The 22,046-nt window shown below is 46.9% G+C and overlaps 1 protein-coding gene across 1 annotated transcript in view; it reads right to left on the bottom strand.

Annotated features, from left to right (window-relative positions):
* The window catches only part of CNIH1 (cornichon family member 1), a 39,567-nt gene that overhangs the window by 9,432 nt on the left and 8,089 nt on the right, over positions 1-22,046 (bottom strand). Inside the window, exon 2 of the mRNA XM_068252387.1 lies at positions 9,726-9,794. Within this exon, the coding sequence (XP_068108488.1) occupies positions 9,726-9,794 (69 nt within the window). The remainder of the gene's footprint in view (positions 1-9,725; positions 9,795-22,046) is intronic.

The raw sequence follows: 22,046 nt of genomic DNA, 5'->3' as shown, positions 1-22,046 counted from the left end.
TCTCTTAATTGGGTGGGGGTTGATGCAATGGTCCTGATCCACAGGCAAGTAGCATCTGTAGACATCCTGCTTATTAATGCATAACTAGAACAGGACTGGGGAGTCTACTGCATCAAAGGAAGAGAGTTTATATGCTGGCTTTGCCCTGCTCCAGGTTTGCCATCCTGAGTGAGAGGAGGGAAGGTTCATAACTCTATTTCCTCCACAGATGAATGACATGTTGGAGACACCTGGACACCATGAACAACAGCGAATGGATATTTTCATAAGCAGCAATCATTAAAGTGGATCCGAGATGAAAAACTAACTATAACAAGTAACTTGTCTATATATCTTATCTAAAGTTTAGATAGTTTACACAGCAAATATAGCTGCAAACAGCTTGAATAGAAAATGATTATTTCTTCCTGTGATACAATGACAGCCGCCATGTTGTTTGTAAACATTACACAGAGGCAAGCTTATCTGTATCTTGAGCACTCAGCCTGTGAAAAAAAACCTAATCCCCCCTCTGCCTCTGTAATCAATGGCTAGTAACACCTCCTCCTCCTCCTGCCCAGACTGAGCTCCCATGAGCCCTTGCTACTGCCAAGGCTCTCTGAAAACCTGTGGGCGTGGTTTATTTATTTTATAGGGAATTATTATTATTGATTGTATTTATAAAGCGCCAACATATTATGCAGTAGGAATTAGAGTATTTAAACAAAAACCAAAAAGTATTTGGCTTGAGGAATGCCCTATAAACAATAGGAAAGGAACACAATTATGCAATGAGTAAAAGTTCACCTCGGATCCACTTTAAACCAACAAGACTAACATTTTGAGAAAGATCAGTGGACATGTAAAAAACAGCATAAAATATATAAAGGGGCCAACTAATTAGGACTACTGTAGGAGGGTAGGGAGGGGGGGGGGGGGGAAATTGAACTTCCCCAGGGGTTCTAATGGTCCCTGGCAGACATCTTGTGCCCGCGCAGCCACTCACTGATGCTCCGGCCCCGCCTCACTTCTGGAATTTGTGACTTTAAAGTCGGCAAACCACTGCGCCTGCGCGGTCATGTCCTCGCTTCCACTGATGTCACCAAGAGCGTACCCTACACTCCCGTTGACATCAGCGGGAGCGAGGACACGGCCAGGCAGGCAAGGTGCTTTTACGACTTTCACAAATTCCGGAAACGAACAGGAGGCAGGCACCGGAGCATCGGTGAGTGGCTGTGCGGAGACAGGACGTCTGCAGGGGGGCTGGTAGAAGCCCTGGGCAAGCACGGCTGTGGAGTCGGTACAAAAATCTTCAGACTCCTCGGCTTATAAAACCACCGATTCTGACTCAGTGTACCCAAAATGACTCCGACTCCTTAGTCTAATACTTACCAGGGCTGTGGATTTTGTACAAAATAATCAGACTCCTCAGTTTATGAAATCACCGACTCCAACTCCGGGTACCCAAAATTTCTCTGACTCCACGGCTCTGCGGGTAAGTTCAACTCTTCTCTCCCTACCCCCCTACAGTACTTCTTTAAGCAAAAGTGGTGAAGCTTTATCTACCTGGGGCTTCCTCCAGCCTCTAGAAGTCTCTCTGCTCCAGCAGCACAGTTCCATTGTCCATCAAGCTGCTGCTGTCCCCTCCATGAGCTTGTCGATCCCCAGCTGGATGGCAGACATCTGCTCATGCGCAGCTCACGTGGTCGCGAGCAATCCTGCTCTTGCGCAGTACAGTTCAAAACAAGCATGCGGAGGGGACAGCGGCATCCTGGAGGACAACGGAACTGCACCACTGGAGCAGATAGACTTCTAGTGGCTGGAAGAGACCCCAGGTAAGTAAAGCTTCACTAATTTTGTTTAACTCATGTGTCCTTTAAGGAAACCCGAGGCAGAGGGGGAAGTTATTTACCTGGTGAAACTCCCAACTCCTCCCTTCCTGCAGTGTACCAAGTCCATCAGAGTCCTCCCGATCCCCTCCAGTGTGTCACTGTCCTCCTCTGAAAGTATTGCGCTCTATTGCTCTGAGCAATGTGCAGAAGCGCAGGTTAAGTCCTTGTGAACTGAGCATGCACTCTCAAAGAGGTGCACAGACAGGACCACGCATGACCAGTAGACCAGACCAGGGTTCCGGTGGTTGCAGTTCTTTCTGAGGTGGCAGCAGCACACTGGAGTGGATCAGGCGTACAGTGGGGGAACCTGACAGATTTTTTTTTTTGGGGGGGGGGGGGGGGGCAGAAGTATCCTTTAAAGGAAACCTGAAATGTGTGGAAGAATGAAGGAAGTTAGACCCGTACTTCGGTAGTGGAAAGCCTCTGGATGGTCTGCGCTCCCAGCCATGGACGGATGCATCTGGACTGGGCATGTGTGACTAAGGTCCAAGCATGCCCAGTAGAAAGAAGCCACTTTTTTCCTCCATGCGAAAGTGGCTTCACTCTACAAGGCATGTGCACCCTTATTCACTCATAACCAGTCCAGACTTGCTTGTCCACGGCTGAAAACACATCCAGAAGGTGGAGCTACCCTGTGCTGGTGGGCAATACAAGAATCCATGATGTAACCGCATTATCAAACTACTCAGGTAAATTTCTAACTCCCCCAACCCCTTATTTTAGGTTTCCTTTACCGACCACCAAGTCCACCAGCCAAAGAGCAGAGCACAGCCCCAACTGCAACCCCCCCAATCCAAACAAGAATCTTGCAGTGTTAATATCACTTCATGCATTAATTATGACCTAGCGGTTAATAGGAGACACGTGAGGAGGATGGTTACAGGGTCAGGAAATGAAGCTGTGACATGCCTTCAGAATCAATGGTTAGCTAACAGATTGGCGAATTAGGGAGAACACCGATTATATCATGCCGCTAACTGCCCCACAAAGGAGCTCACTATCTAAAGTCCCCAGCAGAAAGCTCAGGAGATGCCTGCAATTCTGCCTCTAAGGAAATGCAGCTCAGAGCTGAGCCAATCACAGGCACTTCCTGTTGATTTTGATTGGCCATTTCCATAGCGCCAAGGTGGGGTTCTACAAGAGTAGCTATTTACAGGCAAGAGGGTGGCCTAATCTGCGCAGTAATCACAGATTCTAACTGTACTTACAACAAGGTCTAAAGTAAATTTATTCGTGAGCATGTGTCTTTAAAAAAAAAATAAAAAAAAATAACTTAACTTAAAGCGAACCTTAAGTCAAATGAAAAAAAATGAGATTTACTCACCTGGGGCTTCCCTCAGCCCCCAGCAGCCGATCGGTGCCCTCGCAGCTCCGCTCCGATGTCCCAGGACCCGCCGGCGAGCACTTCCGGTTTGCCCGTCACCGGCCGACAGGCATGGGAACGCGAGTGATTGTTCGCGTTCCCAGCCTGTATATCGCCCCCTATGCTGCTATTGTGGCCGCAATAGCAGCATAGGGGGCGATATATAGGCTGGGAACGCGAACAATCACTCGCGTTCCCATGCCTGTCGGCCGGTGACGGGCAAACCGGAAGTGCTCGCCGGCGGGTCCTGGGACATCGGAGCGGAGCTGCGAGGGCACCGATCGGCTGCTGGGGGCTGAGGGAAGCCCCAGTTGAGTAAATCTCATTTTTTTCATTTGACTTAAGGTTCGCTTTAAGGTGGCCATACGCTGGAGGATATAGATATAGACAGACAGATCATTATCTGATCAGAGAGTGGATCTATCAGCTCAATTGGCCCCACATACTGCACACAGATATTCAATCAATTTCAGCATCTTTGAAAATCTGTGTGCCTGCCGGAGTGCCAGGGCCACCCTGCGGTTCTAACCTATACGCCGCGTGGTCCCGGATCCTGCTGGTCCCCACCGGCTGCTCCACTTCTATTCCTGTGTATTTTAATGCAGGGGACAGACACTAGGGGCTAGGCCTGAAAGATAAATCGAATGTAAATCGAAATCGCGATCACCAAGATCAGAATCGTCAAAGTGGCGAATATCGCAATCATGAAAGTTCCACATGAGGAAGTGTGAAGAAGCGCCTTCAAACTTTCCCAAAGTCCCAGTGCGTGCAGTCCGCAGCGTTGGACGTACCTTCCATCCTCTATCGCCCTCTGCCGGCTCTTGTGCATGGCAAAACTCTGGGTTCCTGTATGTCACAGGACACACAGGAAGTATTCTGTGCATTAGAGCCTGCAGGAGGCGAAGTGGATAGACGGGCATCGCTGGACTCGTGCTGGAAGCTATGTTCAGAACTGATGTAGCTTGGGGGACAGAGGAGGCACAGAGAGACACAGAGTGGGCACAGAGAGAGACACAGGAGATGCAAAGGGTGCACAAAGAGAGAGAGGCGGCACAGAGACACAAAGAGGGCAAGAGAGAGACCCAGAGGAGGCATGAAGAGGAAAAGGGGAACAAGGAAAGACAGCTTGATTTGAAGGAAATCGTGAATCGAAATCGCAATTTCGGACAGAAATCGATCAATTAAATTTTTTCCTAAAATAGTTTAGGCCTACTAGGGGCGCTGTGACTACACCTGTATTGCATCACACAGGCACCTGGGGACAGGAAGTGGAGAAGACACCGGTGAGAAGCAGAGACCAGGACCAGCAGACACCAGGCTACGCAGCGGACAAGAGAGAATCTTCTCAAACGCCTCTAGCGACGCGCACTGGACCTACCGCCAATTAACCTAAATTTTTCGCCCAGACTGATCCACCCAATTGAGTGCTTTCTGCACCAATTTCTCACCGATTCAATCACAGTGATGAACCGTCCATATATCGACAGGAGATAATTACTGACTAGTGAGGTAAATTACTGACTTGTGCAGCAAATACCTCAAGAAATTGCAATTCACAAAGATGACAGCTTTGACCAGTTGGTAACTAGCAATCTCCATGCAGTGAAGTTGACAGACGTAGCAGACAGGCACTAGAAAGAATCACACAGCCCTGCTTCTCACCCAATTTGATCCAATGCACTGGCGGGCGGGACATGAGCAGAAGGAGACATTCACAGAAGCTTTTCTTTATCCCTTTAGATGTGTAGCTCTACACTGATACACAAAATAGGGCCCTCTAGTGGCTGCATGCACATCTAAATGCAATATTTTACCGACCTAAATTTTTCTTTTTACCGGATAACTCTTAGTGAATTGAGGCCAGTGATTTTTTAAAAAAATGTAACCAAAGCTTTCCCTCCAGGATAAGAAGATTATCAGGGATGCCGCTCTAGAAACCGCCATTTCGGTAGCTACTAAAAGGTTAACATCGCTGTAGTAACCATTTATTGACGTCCCTCTGAAGGCATATAACAGTTCATGTTGTTCTCAGTCAGCAGGCAAAACCAACCCGTTCCGTATGAGAAGATAAACAGCTTTGCTGCAAATCTGGAGGGATGGAGATGAAACAGGCATGTTGGGGGAGGGGAATCAATCCAACAGATGTTCCTAAAAATAAAACGTGGCAGTTGAACATTAAGTGGAGTGTACACACCTTCAGTGCTATTTTCACTCTTTTAATCTTTTTCAGCTTTTCAAATGTCTTTTTTTGTGCCGACAAAGTAAAAAGCAGATTGAAAGAATGTTAGTGTGACAGCTGGGAAGACCACAGGGAGATTAATAGCCAGAAAAAGAACCAGACATTCTCATCTTCAATGCAGAAACACAAATGCAGTGCCTACAGAATACATCACAAGGTCTTAAAGGTACAGTCCCACTAATGCAGGTTTTTTTTTTTTTTAAATAAATGTCCAACGTATTTACGACGCCCTCTCCTTTAATCGTTGTCCACTTTAATTAAAAAAATCTATAGCGCACATCACTCAGGGCTGGGACCCACTAGAGCAGGGATGTCTAACCAGTCCTTTGAGGGCCAAGGTCCTCACACATTTTTGACACAGCTCAAATGAATTGATGGGTCTGAATCAGGAAAGCTGTGGTCCATCAGGTAGAACACATTCCTCTCTTTCGCAGTCCATCCTAAACACCGGCATGGATCTGGCCCTCCAGGCCAGGAGTTCCACACCTGTGCACTAGAGTGATTTTGTGAGCGTTTAGGGAGCAATTCAAACCGCTAGCGATTACCCTAAACGCTCAGCTAATGTTAATGGATGGGCCAAATTCCACTGGAGCGATTGCGATTACCAAATCGCAAAAAGCATGACATGCAGCATTTTTAGCGTTCCTGCAAAGTATATAAACGCTGGCGTAATCGCTCATCAAAACCTGCACAGAGCGATTTTGCTAGCATTTTTACATTACTGCACACTGTAAATAAGTTAAAATTAATTGAAAGGACCAATCAGAATTAAGACCGCTAATCACTAAACAATCGCTGGCAAAAAGCTAACACTTTTTAAAAACGCTACCAAAATCGCTCATGAAATCGCTTACAAACCACTCATATAAAAACGCTAGCGATTGCGATTAGCAATAGCGTTTTGTAGTGGGTTCCAGGCCTAAGGGCTGGTGCACACCAAGAGCGCCTCTGAGCACTTTTAAAGGATACCCAAAGTGACATGTGACATGATGAGATAGACATGGGTATGTACAGTGCCAAGCACACAAAGAACTAGTCTTTCCCCTAAAATAAAACATCCTCCAAAAATAAGACCTATCTTATATTTCAAGCATGCTTGAAATATAAAACATCCTCCGATAATAAGACCTAGCTTTACCGCGAGTGACAGTTCCTTGTATCTGTCCGTACTGCTGCAGCCTGCTTCTTCCTGTTTACACATGCCCACCAATTAACACGGACTCTTCCGTATTTCATTCATGCATGGATTGCCTCCTCCTCCTCAACACCCACTGCTGTGAGTTAACAGACCTGGTATATACAAAGGAATATACAAACACAGGCATTGCTTTCAGTAGTAATTACCCAGTCTGCGCCTTTCATCTAATCAGCAGTGGCTCAGTGGGGTGCCTCTCACTGCAACCTTCTGACCAGGACTGATCAAGATGAGCTGGGAGTCCCCTGCCTTTATGGTGAGACAGCCCTCTATTGGCTAGTCAGCAACTGTCAGAGGTGAGATAATTCCCTGGCATTACTCTATGGTTTTCTCTCTCCCTGTTCTCCCATCCCAGCCTATGCAGATTCAATATGCCACTGAATAGTGGCATTGCTTTGACCAAACCTACATCCCTGGTTACCAATCCAGATCACTCCACCTGCTTCCCCATACCTGCACCTCTCCATCACTCCATATCTTCCAGTACAGTAGTGACTGCAGAAAGAGCAATCCAAGGGACTTGTTTTTCTCTGTTTGTTGTAGATGGAATCATAGTGTATGCCCATACACTAAAGTAGAGTCCCCACACACCTTATACACTAACATACAAAACACACCCCTTAAAATATAAGACATCCCCAAAAATAAGCCCTAGCACACCTTTTGGAGGAAAAATTATTATAAGACAGTGTCTTATTTTCGGGGAAACACAGTATGCTGTGTTCCTTTTTTTCTTTCTCTGCCTGAAAGAGTTAAATATCAGGTATGTCAGTGGCTGACTCAGACAGGAAGTGACTACAGTGTGACCCTCACTGATAAGAAATTCCAACTATAAAACACTTTCCTAGCAGAAAATGGCTTCTGAGAGCAAGAAAGAGATAAAGAGAGTCAGGACTGAGTCAGCCATTTACATACCTGATATTTAACTCTTTCAGGCAGAGAAAGCGATTCAGCCTCAACGTTAAGTATAGGAAAGTAGAAAACTGCTCTAGAAAGCGTTGAACAGAGCGATATTCCAAGCGTTTTATTGCCCAGAGCTGTTCACTTCCAGATCAAAGTTTACAAGAACTACAAAGTCACTACAACCAAACGCTTCAAAATCACTCCAAGGCCGCCTTGCATCCGCACATGGCATAGAACTGCTTGGCGGCAAAAGCAGCTCGGTGACCGAACCCGTTCATGTCTGTTATTGTGGCAATGAGCTTCCAGGGGGTCCTGGCATCCAGCCATATTTATTTCTTGCAAATTTTTGCATCAAAAATGCCATGTTCGATTTCGAGAAAATACATTGTATTCTTGCAGTACGGTCAGAGGAAAGAATTTTTTCTTTCTGATGCTAAAATTCACAGAAAATGGTAATTTTATCACACAAATTCAAGAGAAGCGCCAAAATCCTTTATTATAGCATGGAAATTCGTGAAAAATGTGAAAAAAGACAAATGTACTTCAAAATAATTTTTGATTAAAAGTCGAATTTTAGATTATTCTTTCTGAAATTAATGGCAAAAAAAAAAAAAAAAAAAAAAAACAACAACAAAACAGCGTTTTAGCTCATAACTTCCCGTTAACCATTTCAGCCCGCTGGGATTTTTCACCTTATGCATCGGAGCAATTTTCACCTCCCATTCATTCGCTAATAACTTTATCACTACTTATAACTATTTATTGATCTATATCTTGTTTCTTCCGCCACTAATTAGGGTTTCTTTGGGTGGTACATTTTGCTAAGAATTATTTTTTTATAAATGCATTTTCACAGGAATATTAAGAAAAAAATGGAAAAAAAATCATTATTTCTCAGTTTTCGGCCATTATAGCTTTAAAATAATCCATGCTACCATAATTAAAACCCATGTATTTTATTTGCCCGTTTGTCTCGGTTATGAAACCATTTAAATTTTGTCCCTATCACAATGTATGGCGCCAATATTTTATTTGGAAATAAAGGTGCATTGTTTCCGTTTTGCGTCCATCACTATTTACAAGCTTATAATTTAAAAAATGTTCGTAGTATACCCCCTTCAAATGCATAGTTCAGACCCTTAGGTAACTATTTGTCTTCCTTTTTTTTTTAATTGTAATTTTTTTTCCATTAAAAATGTTATTTGGGTAATATTTTGATGTGGGAAATAAACAGTTAATTTTTAATGTTGTTATATGTGTAAATTGTAATGTAAAATATATGTAGATGTAGTTTTACTATTTGGCCACAAGATGACCACCTTGAGTTTTTTCTTCCCTCCCTGTACTTCTCGCTATGCGGAAGCACAAGGGGGATGCGGAAATTTTGATGCGCAGAAAGACTGAAGCCTCTTGTAAGAGCGCTTCGGTTTTTCTGCTCGGGAGACGGATCGGGACCCATGTTCCCATTCACAGATCCCAGGGCTACCGGGGGACAGCACGGGGGCGGGAGCACCACCGCAGCAGAGCAGCCGCCCGGACGTGAGCTTCACGTCCGGGCAGCAGAGATGGTTAAACAATACCATCTGCCTGGCAGTCCTGCTGATCTCTTTAGCTGCAGTAGTGTCTGAATCACACACCTGAAACAAGCATGCAGCTAATCTAGCCAAGCTTTAGGCAACCCAGGCAATTTGCATGGTTTAAAAGGAAATGGGTCATCCTCCATATCCCTCTCACTTCAAGTGCCCTTTAAAGCCTCAGATCCAGCATGCTGATCAGGTGTTCTCACCAACATCTGACCACATGCTCGTTTCAAGGGTGACATTCAGACACTACTGAAGCCAGAAACATCAGCAGGATGCCAGGCAACTGGTATGTGTAACAGGAAATACATATGACAGCCTCCATATCGCTCTCACTGCAAGGACAACATGGGAATTTAAACCTTTTCATTATTCCGGTCTATCTTATACTGCTACTGAAGTGTCACCAATTATACCCTCCCCCCCTCATTTACAGCTCTGCAATGCCGAGTGGGAGTGTACCTTTAATGTAACCACAAAGCCCACCCTCTAAGGCTGGGATGTAGATGGAGACCACCTCCACAGACACAACAAGCATGAATGACACACACGCGCCCGAGGGTCCCCAACTTACTGGATTGAGGGTGTTACACTGGTCTATAGGATTTTTGTAGTCTGTCTTCAATTCATCAAACGCAATTATCTGGAAGAAAAAAAGAAAAGGTCAGTAATCACAATGTATGTTGGTCTCCACCTATATGCCATTTGGGTCAGGCAATAAACGGATTTCCTAAAAGCCGATACACACACTACTGTGTTTCCCCTAAAGTAAGACATCCCGAGAATAAGCCCTAGCAGGAATTCCTAGCATGATTGAAATATAAGACATCCCCCAAATGTAAGCCGTAGCAGCAGCCCACATGACACCAGCAGGTCACACTCAATACAGAGCCTGGATACAGGAGAGCAGCAGTATAATGTGAGTTCTACAGTCCTGTATATGTGTCAGGCAATTTGTGTTTTTGTTGGGGCCAGCCCTCCTGATCTGTCGTGATAAGCATCAGCAGCACTTCACCTCTTCCCAGGACACACAGCTTATCCTATCATAGCTCTAGGGAGCCTGACAGAGTTCTCTGCCTGCAAGAAATAGACTCCACATGAGCAGCAGAATCAATTTCTTGTGAGAGCCATTATCTGCAAACCACAAGCTCTGTGTATGCTGCTTGTGTTTCAGCATGGCATGCAGTATATACATTTTGTATAGGTAAACTACCAGGGTTTCCCCTAAAATAACACATCCTCTGAAAATAAGCCCTAGTGCATCTTTTGCAGCAAAAATTAATATAACAGTGTCTTGTTTTCGGGGAAACACGGCAGATCAGGGACAGGGATCAGGACCGGAGCCCGAAGCTGTACAAATGCAAAGTTGGTTGAGCTGTGTACACACACACACACACTAGATACTCAGCAGAGGCACTCGTCATCTGCCGCCTCGGCAGAGTTAAATATCGTATGTACAAGGTTTATGCTGGGATTTTTCAGCCGATTTACTGTCCAATCTTTTTTCCGTTGGATTTTCTTATCTTTTCTTATCAATTTCCATTCACTTCTATGAGCAATCGATCGAAAATCAGATCGGACATGTCAGAAATGATCTATCGAACATCGATCTGCCAAAGAATCTAATGGTGCATTCCCAGCATAAAAGAGAAACCGTCACCAAGAATTGAACTTCATCCCAATCAATAGCTGATACCCCCTTTCCCACGAGAAGTCTTTACCTTTTCACAAACTGATCATCAGGGGGCGCTGTATGGCTGATATTGTGCTGAAACCCCTCCCACAATGTGATGTCAGGACCATGGTTCTGACATCACACTATGGGAGCCTTGTTGCATTGTGGGAAATAACAGTTTCCAACTGCCAAAAAAGCAGCATCTCCTTCCACTGACCTCACCTGCAGTAAAGAGGTCACCATGTAATAAATGTCAGAATGTAAATCAGGGAGGGGAAAGATTTTACAATGGGCAAACACTAACTAAATCATTTATACATAATTATTGTAAAAATGAAGCACTTTTGTTCAATATGTTATTTTTACTGAAGTTCCTCTTTAAGCATCTGCAGCACCCGGTTTCCCTATACAATTCCTGTCGGCACTGAGGAAAAGCAAGATTCCAGTGAGCGGACTCTGTGCACTAATACTTCTGTGTAGTAAAATCACGTTCTATAGGTGTCTAGGACGCAGCAGGCAGAGATGGGCTCTCCTGGGCTAACATTTAGCTCAATTCTGCTTTTCTGGTAGGTATATCCAGGGCTGTAGAGTCGGGAGCAGCTGGAAGCCCAACATCACTGCCATCCAGTGGAAATCCCAGCAGAGACTCTCCTTCCTTCGTCAACTGAGGAAGTTCAGCATGGCCCAAGAGATTCTGACAAGTTTTTACTCCTCTACCATTGAGTCGATCCTCTGCTCCTCCTTTTTAGTCTGGTATGCCGGCTCCACCGCCACGCATAAACTACAGAGGGTGATTAGGTCAGCGGAGAGGATCATTGGGAGACCGCTGCCCCACTTGACCACCTACAGTGGTGTGAAAAACGATTTGCCCCCTTCCTGATTTCTTATTCATTTGCATGTTTGTCACACTTAAATGTTTCTGCTCATCAAAAACCGTTAACTATTAGTCAAAGATAACATAATTGAACACAAAATGCAGTTTTAAATGATGGTTTTTATTATTTAGTGAGAAAAAAAAAACTCAAAACCTACATGGCCCTGTGTGAAAAAGAAAATGCCCCCTGAACCTAATAACTGGTTGGGCCACCCTTAGCAGCAATAACTGCAATCAAGCGTTTGCAACGAGTCTTTTACAGCGCTCTGGAGGAGTTTTGGCCCACTCATCTTTGCAGAATTGTTGTAATTCAGCTTTATTTGAGGGTTTTCTAGCATAAACCACATTTTTAAGGTCATGCCACAGCATCCCAATAGGATTCAGGTCAGGACTTTGACTAGATCACTCCAAAGTCTTCATTTTGTTTTTCTTCAGCCATTCAGAGGTGGATTCACTGGTGTGTTTTGGGTCATTGTCCTGCTGCAGCACCCAAGATCGCTTCAGCTTGAGTTGACGAACAGATGGCCGGACATTCTCCTTCAGGATTTTTTGGTAGACAGTAGAATTCATGGTTCCATCTATCACAGCAAGCCTTCCAGGTCCTGAAGCAGCAAAACAACCCCAGACCATCACACTACCACCACCATATTTTACTGTTGGTATGATGTTCTTTTGCTGAAATGCTGTGTTACTTCTACGCCAGATGTAACGGGACACGCACCTTCCAAAAAGTTCAACTTTTGTCTCATCGGTCCACAAGGTATTTTCCCAAAAGTCTTGGCAATCATTGAGATGTTTTTTTAGCAAAATTGAGACGAGCCTTAATGTTCTTTTTGCTTAAAAGTGGTTTGCGCCTTGGATATCTGCCATGCAACCGTTTTTGCCCAGTCTCTTTCTTATGGTGGAGTCGTGAACATTGACCTTAATTGAGGCAAGTGAGGCCTGCAGTTCTTTAGATGTTGTCCTGGGGTCTTTTGTGGCCTCTCGGATGAGTTTTCTCTGCGCTCTTGGGGTAATTTTGGTCGGCCGGCCACTCCTGGGAAGGTTCATCACTGTTCCATGTTTTTGCCATTTGTGGATAATGGCTCTCACTGTGGTTCGCTGGAGTCCCAAAGCTTTAGAAATGGCTTTATAACCTTTACCAGACTGATAGAGCTCAATTACAGTACTTTTGTTCTCATTTATTCCCGAATTTCTTTGGATCTTGGCATGATGTCTAGCTTTTGAGGTGCTTTTGGTCTACTTCTCTGTGTCAGATAGCTCCTATTTAAGTGATTTCTTGATTGAAACAGGTGTGGCAGTAATCAGGCCTGGGGGTGACTACAGAAATTTAACTCAGGTGTGATAAACTACACTTAAGTTATTTTTTAACAAGGGGGGCAATCACTTTTTCACACAGAGCCATGTAGATTTGGAGTTTTTTTTCTCACTAAATAATAAAAACCATCATTTAAAACTGCATTTTGTGTTCAATTATGTTATCTTTGACTAATAGTTAACGGTTTTTGATGAGCAGAAACATTTAAGTGTGACAAACATGCAAAAGAATAAGAAATCAGGAAGGGGGCAAATAGTTTTTCACACCACTGTATATAACACAAGACTGCGCTCTAGGGTGTTGAGGATTGCCAATGATCCCTCTCACCCAGGCTTCCGCTACTTCAGCCCACTTCCCTTAGGCCGGAGGCTTCAAACCATCTCCACCAGGACTGCTAGACACAGCAACTCTCTTTCCCTCAGCAGTCAGCCTCCTAAACTCCCTCCACATACTTCCATCAGAGAACCCCCACTAATAGCTGAGGCCACACCTTGGCCGTTCAGCTGGCCCAGATCACTCTGGACTAATCAAACTAAACCAAACCATTGGTCCCATTTAATGTAATTTAATTTCATATCACAATTTCTGAAACTGCTCTGTGCGTAAAGAACTGTGCTGCCACCGTGGCCCCCTATGGTTAACTGCATGCCATGTCTCTGTATGTCTCTCGCTATCCATTTATGCCCTATTCTGAGCTTTGTATTGTGCCAAACCCAATTCCGAGCATGACCCGGTTATGCTTGGCGAAATAAATGATTCTGAATTTTGTGTACCTGGAGTCGGTGGTTTCAGTTAACTGAGGAGTTGGATGATTTTTGAACCAAATCCATAGCCTTTGTAAAAATTAAGACTGAGGAGTCGGAGTCGAGGAGTCAGAGTAATTTTGGGTACCTGGAGTGGGAGGTTTCATAAAATGAGGAGTTGGATGATTTTCGTACTGACTCCACAGCCCTGGGTGTATCTACATGCTTTAAATCTCATCTTAGGCCAGACACCCACTAGGAGTGATTTCTAATCGCTAGCGATTTGAGAAAGCTCTTGCTAATGCAATGCTGTGGGGGATTTTTATAAAATCACATCGCTCAAGTGGGATCACACCCACAGCATTACATTAGCAAGAGTTTTCAAATCGCAAAGCGCTCAGAAAATCGCTCCTAGTGGGTTTCTGGCCTAAAAGTGGACCTGAACTCTTGCACAGGACAGAAGGAAAACAGAGAAATGCCCCCTGTATGTATTTAGAGAGTTTAGCCTGAGTAATCCCCCCTCATTTGTGTCTAATCACTAGCTGTAACTTGATCTCTCCCCTGTGTCACATGACTGCCTATGGCAGATAAGCTCATTTGAAAAGCTCAGGCTGCAAACAATATGTCTGCTTCCATGAATCAGGAAGTAGAAACTGTGCAGATATGTTTTAGGCTTTGAATCAGCTGAAACAAAGAAATGTGTTTTTGTTTAAAGTTTATTATGCTGTTGTGTATTTTTTAGAGGCCTTTCCCCCTCTACACAGGATGCAACTCATTTTCATTCGCTTCCCCACTAGCACGCGTTTGCCGAATGGAAGAACACTGATCTTATGGTATAAATTGCAGCTAATGCTAGTGCGATTTATTAGCTGAATCGCAGATGTACTGAATGCAGCATTTTCATACGAACTCTTTGTAAAACAATTACACAGTGCTGTTTGATTAGATTTGCAAGATCTATTTCCCTGGCAGAGAATGCAATTACTAAGCAAAAAAAACAAACAAACTATTTTGTTATCCACTTTATCTCACAGGTTCTTTTCTAGTCTGTAATGGCAGAGCTGTAGTGATTGCTATACGATCCATTAACACCTCTGACCCCCTCCTGCGTACTGCCAGCCTTCCAGTAACACAAGCTCAATCTTTCAGAAGACCTGACAGAAAAGATATAAAAGGTGTCAGTTGCCTGTCATGCTAATCTTGTACTTGCAGTAAGGTCTGAGACACGCCCGGAACATGTATGCAGCCAGCAGTCACACCTGGAACAAGCATGCAGCCAACAGAGTCACACCTGGAACAAGCATGCGGCCAGCAGAGTCACACCTGGAACAAGCATGCGGCCAGCAGAGTCACACCTGGAACAAGCATGCAGCCAGCAGAGTCACACCTGGAACAAGCATGCAGCCAGCAGAGTCACACCTGGAACAAGCATGCAGCCAGCAGAGTCACACCTGGAACAAGCATGCAGCCAGCAGAGTCACACCTGGAACAAGCATGCAGCCAGCAGAGTCACACCTGGAACAAGCATGCAGCCAGCAGAGTCACACCTGGAACAAGCATGCAGCCAGCAGAGTCACACCTGGAACAAGCATGCAGCCAGCAGAGTCACACCTGGAACAAGCATGCAGCCAGCAGAGTCACACCTGGAACAAGCATGCAGCCAGCAGAGTCACACCTGGAACAAGCATGCAGCCAGCAGAGTCACACCTGGAACAAGCATGCAGCCAGCAGAGTCACACCTGGAACAAGCATGCAGCCAGCAGAGTCACACCTGGAACAAGCATGCAGCCAGCAGAGTCACACCTGGAACAAGCATGCAGCCAGCAGTCACACCTGGAACAAGCATGCAGCCAGCAGTCACACCTGGAACAAGCATGCAGCCAGCAGTCACACCTGGAACAAGCATGCAGCCAGCAGTCACACCTGGAACAAGCATGCAGCCAGCAGTCACACCTGGAACAAGCATGCAGCCAGCAGTCACACCTGGAACAAGCATGCAGCCAGCAGTCACACCTGGAACAAGCATGCAGCCAGCAGTCACACCTGGAACAAGCATGCAGCCAGCAGTCACACCTGGAACAAGCATGCAGCCAGCAGTCACACCTGGAACAAGCATGCAGCCAGCAGTCACACCTGGAACAAGCATGCAGCCAGCAGTCACACCTGGAACAAGCATGCAGCCAGCAGTCACACCTGGAACAAGCATGCAGCCAGCAGTCACACCTGGAACAAGCATGCAGCCAGCAGTCACACCTGGAACAAGCATGCAGCCAGCAGTCACACCTGGAACAAGCATGCAGCCAGCAGTCACACCTGGAACAAGCATGCAGCCAGCAGTCACACCTGGAACAAGCATGCAGCCAGTGGACTTAGACTCCATATGCAAGTGTGATGTCATGGTTGAACCAAAGAATGCTCACATCTGTGCAGATTTGTGCCTCTGCACATCTAATGGACTGAGGAGGACATTTTAACTTCTTCATGACAGCACCACTTTGTTGTTCACTACTTCAAGTCTGCCACTGTCCCCATTACCTTATTCCTTCCTGATTTCCACTCCCTCAACACCTGCTTACCTCCTGCACCAGTCACTGACCTCTTTCCTGTCCATGGCCAACAATCTGCATCCTGCCTCTGGCTCTTGCTTGTCCACAACCACCAATCAGCATCCTGCCTCAACCTCTTGCCTGTCCATAACCACCAATCAGCAGCATCCTACCTTGACCTCTTGCCTGTCCATAACCACGAATCAGCATCCTGCCTCAACCTCCCACCTGTCCATAACCACCAACCAGCATCCTACCTTAATTTCTTACCTGTCCATAACCACCAATCAACATGGGGCCTTGAACTCTTGCCAGTCCATAACCACCAATCAGCACCCTACATTGACCCCTTACCTGAGCTTGACAATCTGCTGCAGACCTTGACCTCTTTCCTGTCAGTGAGCACCAATCGACTGCCTGCTTTGACCTACAACCTGTACATGACCACCAATCTGCTGCTTGCCCCGACTTCTTGCCCATGGCTAAAGGCACCTGATAGCTAGAGTGACAGTTCCAGGCAGGATCATTAGACAGGGGAACAATGTGTACGGTTACAGTGGGTGACAGTACGGCACACGAGGCATTAGTTTCTGACAGTAGGGCGAGCACTCGCTCTGGACTCGCGTCTTAGATGGCAGAGTTCCATCTTGCACATACACAAAGCTTTAGTGACGTGACTGTATAGAAAGAAATCCTATGGATAAGAAGCCAAAACAGATATACACAACTGCTAATGCAATAGTGGGTTAAAATAGGGTTAACGTACAAGAGGAACTTCCTGTGCACCTGCACCACCCTGAACTTGAGGAATGAATGTCCCCAAACACACCAGAAAAAAAATTACTGCATGACACAGATCTGCTACACAAACCACTTTGTAACCTGTTATTTAGAGTAGAATTGTCACTGCTATACTCCGCATTCCTTTCAGAGAGATTAAGTCTGTGCCCAACAACCTTCCAGTCTCAACAACGGAATGATGCGAAGGAAGCAGAGGCCCCTCCCACGGAGCCTGAAATTATCTCCCTTAGCTCAGCTGCTGCTGATCATGTGATGCAGCTGCAGAAACCATTAAAAAAATACATTACTAGATGGTATTTTAAAAATCCAGAGTCCTTTCTCCAGCATCTGCTTCCTTCCTTTGCCTTCTCCATGTGACTGTTGAAGGCAGAAGCCCTTGTTATCGGAGTGCTTTGTGGCTGGTGATATGACTATGCGCTGTGGCTGCACAGAGCTGGTATATGTATATCATTGCATTTCACATCAGATATAGGAGCTCTCCAGGGACTACAATCTGCCAAACAGTAATGAGTCACTCCAAGGAGAAGAGTGAATGTGGGATCTCCCGGAGGGTGTGTATAGGAGGAGCTGAACTCCACAAGGGAAAGTGGCTGCACAATTTACACAACGCAATGGCAGAGCCCCTAAAAATCATGCTCTTCTCCAGCCGTGTACCCCGCCTAAACCTCACCCATGAAAATCTTGGCTGGGAACACACTCGGCTGCGCGATGCTGCGGGCGTTTCCGGCGCTCTGCGTTCCCAGTTGCATTTCCCGCATGCTATTCACCACGAACATTAGCGATTTTGCAGCACAATGTATTTAATTAAGAAATGCACAGAAATAAGAAGGCGGCTGGGAGTTCCCAACTAGGCAACGACATCAGAGGCAAGAATCTAGTGTGTGGACACCTGCACATGATGTTGTTTAGAGACCAGCCATGACGGATCACTAAACTGCTAACAAGACATTTTCTACTTTAGTCCCTCATGCCAGAGGACGCTGCTTACTCACTCGCTCTCTTCTGCCCTCCTAGAATATCACACACTGTACAACTATAAGCTAGCATCGTGGCCGTACAGCACTCAGGCCCAAAACCGTCTCCAAACAACTGATTATCAATTGACCCATATCACAAATTGGGTTTATGACTTTCGGTCAAGAGCCGGGTCATCATACTTCAGACTGCTGGGGGGCCGGAACATACATAAAATAATGTTGAAAAACCATTACATTGAATCTAGGTATTGATTCTCCCCCCCCCCCCCCCCCCCCCCAATCATGCCTGGAGGAGACCTCCCAGCAGCAGCCATTCAGTCATATAGCACCCAAAGAACGTCTTTGTGCACCAGACAGTGAAGAAAACCCAGGTAACAGCCCGATGTCCAGTTGGACAGCAGTGTCACCTGATGTAGAACAGGATTGGAAGCCAGCGAACTTACTGGTCATTGGCTTCTACAGTATGTGGATGGGTGGAGCCAGCATTGCTATTCTATATGCGGGCCGCCGATTTTTAAAGGTGCAGTGGGCCACATCAATAAGTTATACATTTTGTGTTTGGGGGGGCCAGTGAAAAAGCAAAGGGGGGGCTTTAGAGCATTCTGGTGATTCTGGGTCAGGTATCTGGGCTATCTGTGATATTTGGTCCAAGACCTACCCATTAGGGCTCGTTTCCACTAGTGCGGTGCGAATTGTCGGGATTCCACCACTGACGAAATCGCATGCGGATGCGATTCCGTGTGCGTTTTTTTTTTTTGCAGCGATTTCGCATAGGCAGGCTATCAGCGATTTTAACCAGGTCACTGCCTGGTTCAATTTACCTTAGTTTTAGTGCGAATTCGCATGCGAAATCGCGGTAAAAACGCATGTGCGATTTCCCCTATTAAATACATTGCCTGCGATTCGCCTGCGTGTGGAATTTTGCAGGCTCTACCGTGCAGAAAATTCCTGCACAGAAAAAACGCAGCAAAAAACTAACAAGTGGAAACAGGGCCATCCACTTGTATTGGTTATGCGAATCCGCATGCAGACAACGCATGCGGATTCGCTCTAGTGGAAACGGGCCCTTAAAGTATCAATCTATGCCTTGCACTGATGAAGAGCAATACATCCAAAACAGCTGCATACATGTTGGATTAGCACAGTTCCGTAGAATAAAAGCTAACCTGAAGTGGGGAGGGGAAAAGAGTCAGATACTTACCTCAGATGGACCAGAGGCTTCCTGGATCCTTGTAGAGCACAGTTACTACACAGGGTCCCTCCTCATGCTCTGGCCACACCCCTGGCAGTGGACAAGCGCATTCAGAATTGGTCTGCGCATGACCAGTAGAATGAATCTGCTCGTGCAGAGGCGTTCCCTCCATGCAAAAGTACGTCTCCTGAGCATGTGTGGATCTTACTTGCACATGCCCAATCCACTCGCCCGTCCACAGCATGGAGCACAGCCAGATGAAATCTATGCAGCAAATTCTGGACCATCCAGAGGATTCCCAATACTGTACTAACTACTTTTTTTATTTCTGTTTAGCCATGCTGACAGATCTCTGATCCATGCTGGCACCACTGGGGGCTCTGAAGACAAATCCTATGCCTGCTAGTAGGGTTGTCGCGATATACCGGTATCGCGATTTCAATGTGCATGGTTATCATACCATGCACATTGTCAAAATACCGGTTTTTCCGCATTCGCCGCCCGTCACCACTCAGCGAGTCGGCTCTCAGGCGCCGGATATGACGCGCATCCAGTGAGGACGCGGCTGCTGGAATGCACAGACTGCCTCCCAGGCTTCCACCAGCGGCGCCCTATGCAGAGCACTTCTCTTGAGTCCTGGGCTGGCGTCATCAATGACGCTCGTTCCCGCCCAGCGTCTCTGCACTCTAAGTGAATGAAGCACTTAGGACTGAGGACTTGGCTGCTGACAAGCGAGTATTTGTCCCCTGACTCCCCTCTCCTTCCGGCTCTCCACCTAATTCTAGCTACGCGTATCCCTATGCTGCAGCTACCTACCACTAGCTACACCTATCCCTGGCTACCTATGCTGCACGACCTACCACTAGCTACACCTAATCCCTGGCTACCTATGCTGCGCCACCTACCTCTAGCTACACCTATCCCTGGCTACCTATGCTGCGCCACCTACCTCTAGCTACACCTATCCCTGGCTACCTATGCTGCGCCACCTACCTCTGGCTACACCTATCCCTGGCTACCTATGCTGCGACCACCTACTTCTAGCTACACCTATCCCTGGCTACCTATGCTGCGCCACCTACCTCTAGCTACACCTATCCCTGGCTACCTATGCTGCGGCCACCTACCTCTAGCTACACCTATCCCTGGCTACCTATGCTGCACGACCTACCACTAGCTACACCTATCCCTAGCTACCTATGCTGTGGCCACCTACCACTAGCTACACCTATCCCTGGCTACCTATGCTGCACGACCTACCACTAGCTACACCTAATCCCTGGCTACCTATGCTGCGCCACCTACCTCTAGCTACACCTATCCCTGGCTACCTATGCTGCGCCACCTACCTCTAGCTACACCTATCCCTGGCTACCTATGCTGCGCCACCTACCTCTGGCTACACCTATCCCTGGCTACCTATGCTGCGCCACCTACCTCTAGCTACACCTATCCCTGGCTACCTATGCTGCGGCCACCTACCACTAGCTACACCTATCCCTGGCTACCTATGCTGCGCCACCTACCTCTAGCTACACCTATCCCTGGCTACCTATGCTGCGGCCACCTACCTCTAGCTACACCTATCCCTGGCTACCTATGCTACACGACCTACCACTAGCTACACCTATCCCTGGCTACCTATGCTGCGGCCACCTACCACTAGCTACACCTATCCCTGGCTACCTATGCTGCGGCCACCTACCACTAGCTACACCTATCCCTGGCTACCTATGCTGCGGCCACCTACCACTAGCTACACCTATCCCTGGCTACCTATGCTGCGGCCACCTACCTCTAGCTACACCTATCCCTGGCTACCTATGCTGCACGACCTACCACTAGCTACACCTATCCCTGGCTACCTATGCTGCACGACCTACCACTAGCTACACCTATCCCGGGCTACCTATGCTGCACGACCTACCACTAGCTACACCTATCCCTGGCTACCTATGCTGCGCCACCTACCTCTAGCTACACCTATCCCTGGCTACCTATGCTGCGGCCACCTACCACTAGCTACACCTATCCCTGGCTACCTATGCTGCATGACCTACCACTGGCTACACCTATCCCTGGCTACCTATGCTGCGCCACCTACCATTGGCTACACCTATCCCTGGCTACCTATGCTGCGCCACCTACCACTGGCTACACCTATCCCTGGCTACCTATGCTGCGCCACCTACCTCTGGCTACACCTATCCCTGGCTACCTAAGCTGCGGCCACCTACCACTGGCTACACCTATCCCTGGCTACCTATGCTGCGCCACCTACCACTGGCTACACCTATCCCTGGCTACCTATGCTGCGGCCACCTACCACTAGCTACACCTATCCCTGGCTACCTATGCTGCGGGCACCTACCTCTGGCTACACCTATCCCTGGCTACCTATGCTGCGGGCACCTACCTCTGGCTACACCTATCCCTGGCTACCTATGCTGCGGGCACCTACCTCTGGCTACACCTATCCCTGGCTACCTATGCTGTGCCACTTACTACTGGCTACACCTATCCCTGGCTACCTATGCTGCGCCACCTACCACTGGCTACACCTATCCCTGGCTACCTATGCTGCACCACCTACCACTGGCTACACCTATCCCTGGCTACCTATGCTGCGCCACCTACCACTGGCAACACCTATCCCTGGCTACCTATGCTGCGCCACCTACCACTGGCTACACCTATCCCTGGCTACCTATGCTGCGCCACCTACCACTGGCTACACCTATCCCTGGCTACCTATGCTGTGGCCAGCTA

The sequence above is a fragment of the Hyperolius riggenbachi genome, chromosome 9 (assembly GCF_040937935.1).
Source record: "Hyperolius riggenbachi isolate aHypRig1 chromosome 9, aHypRig1.pri, whole genome shotgun sequence".
In the NCBI taxonomy this organism is placed as follows: Eukaryota; Metazoa; Chordata; class Amphibia; order Anura; family Hyperoliidae; genus Hyperolius; species Hyperolius riggenbachi.
The sequence above is the reverse complement of the archived record's forward strand: the minus strand, read 5'-3'. Positions and strand labels throughout refer to the sequence as shown.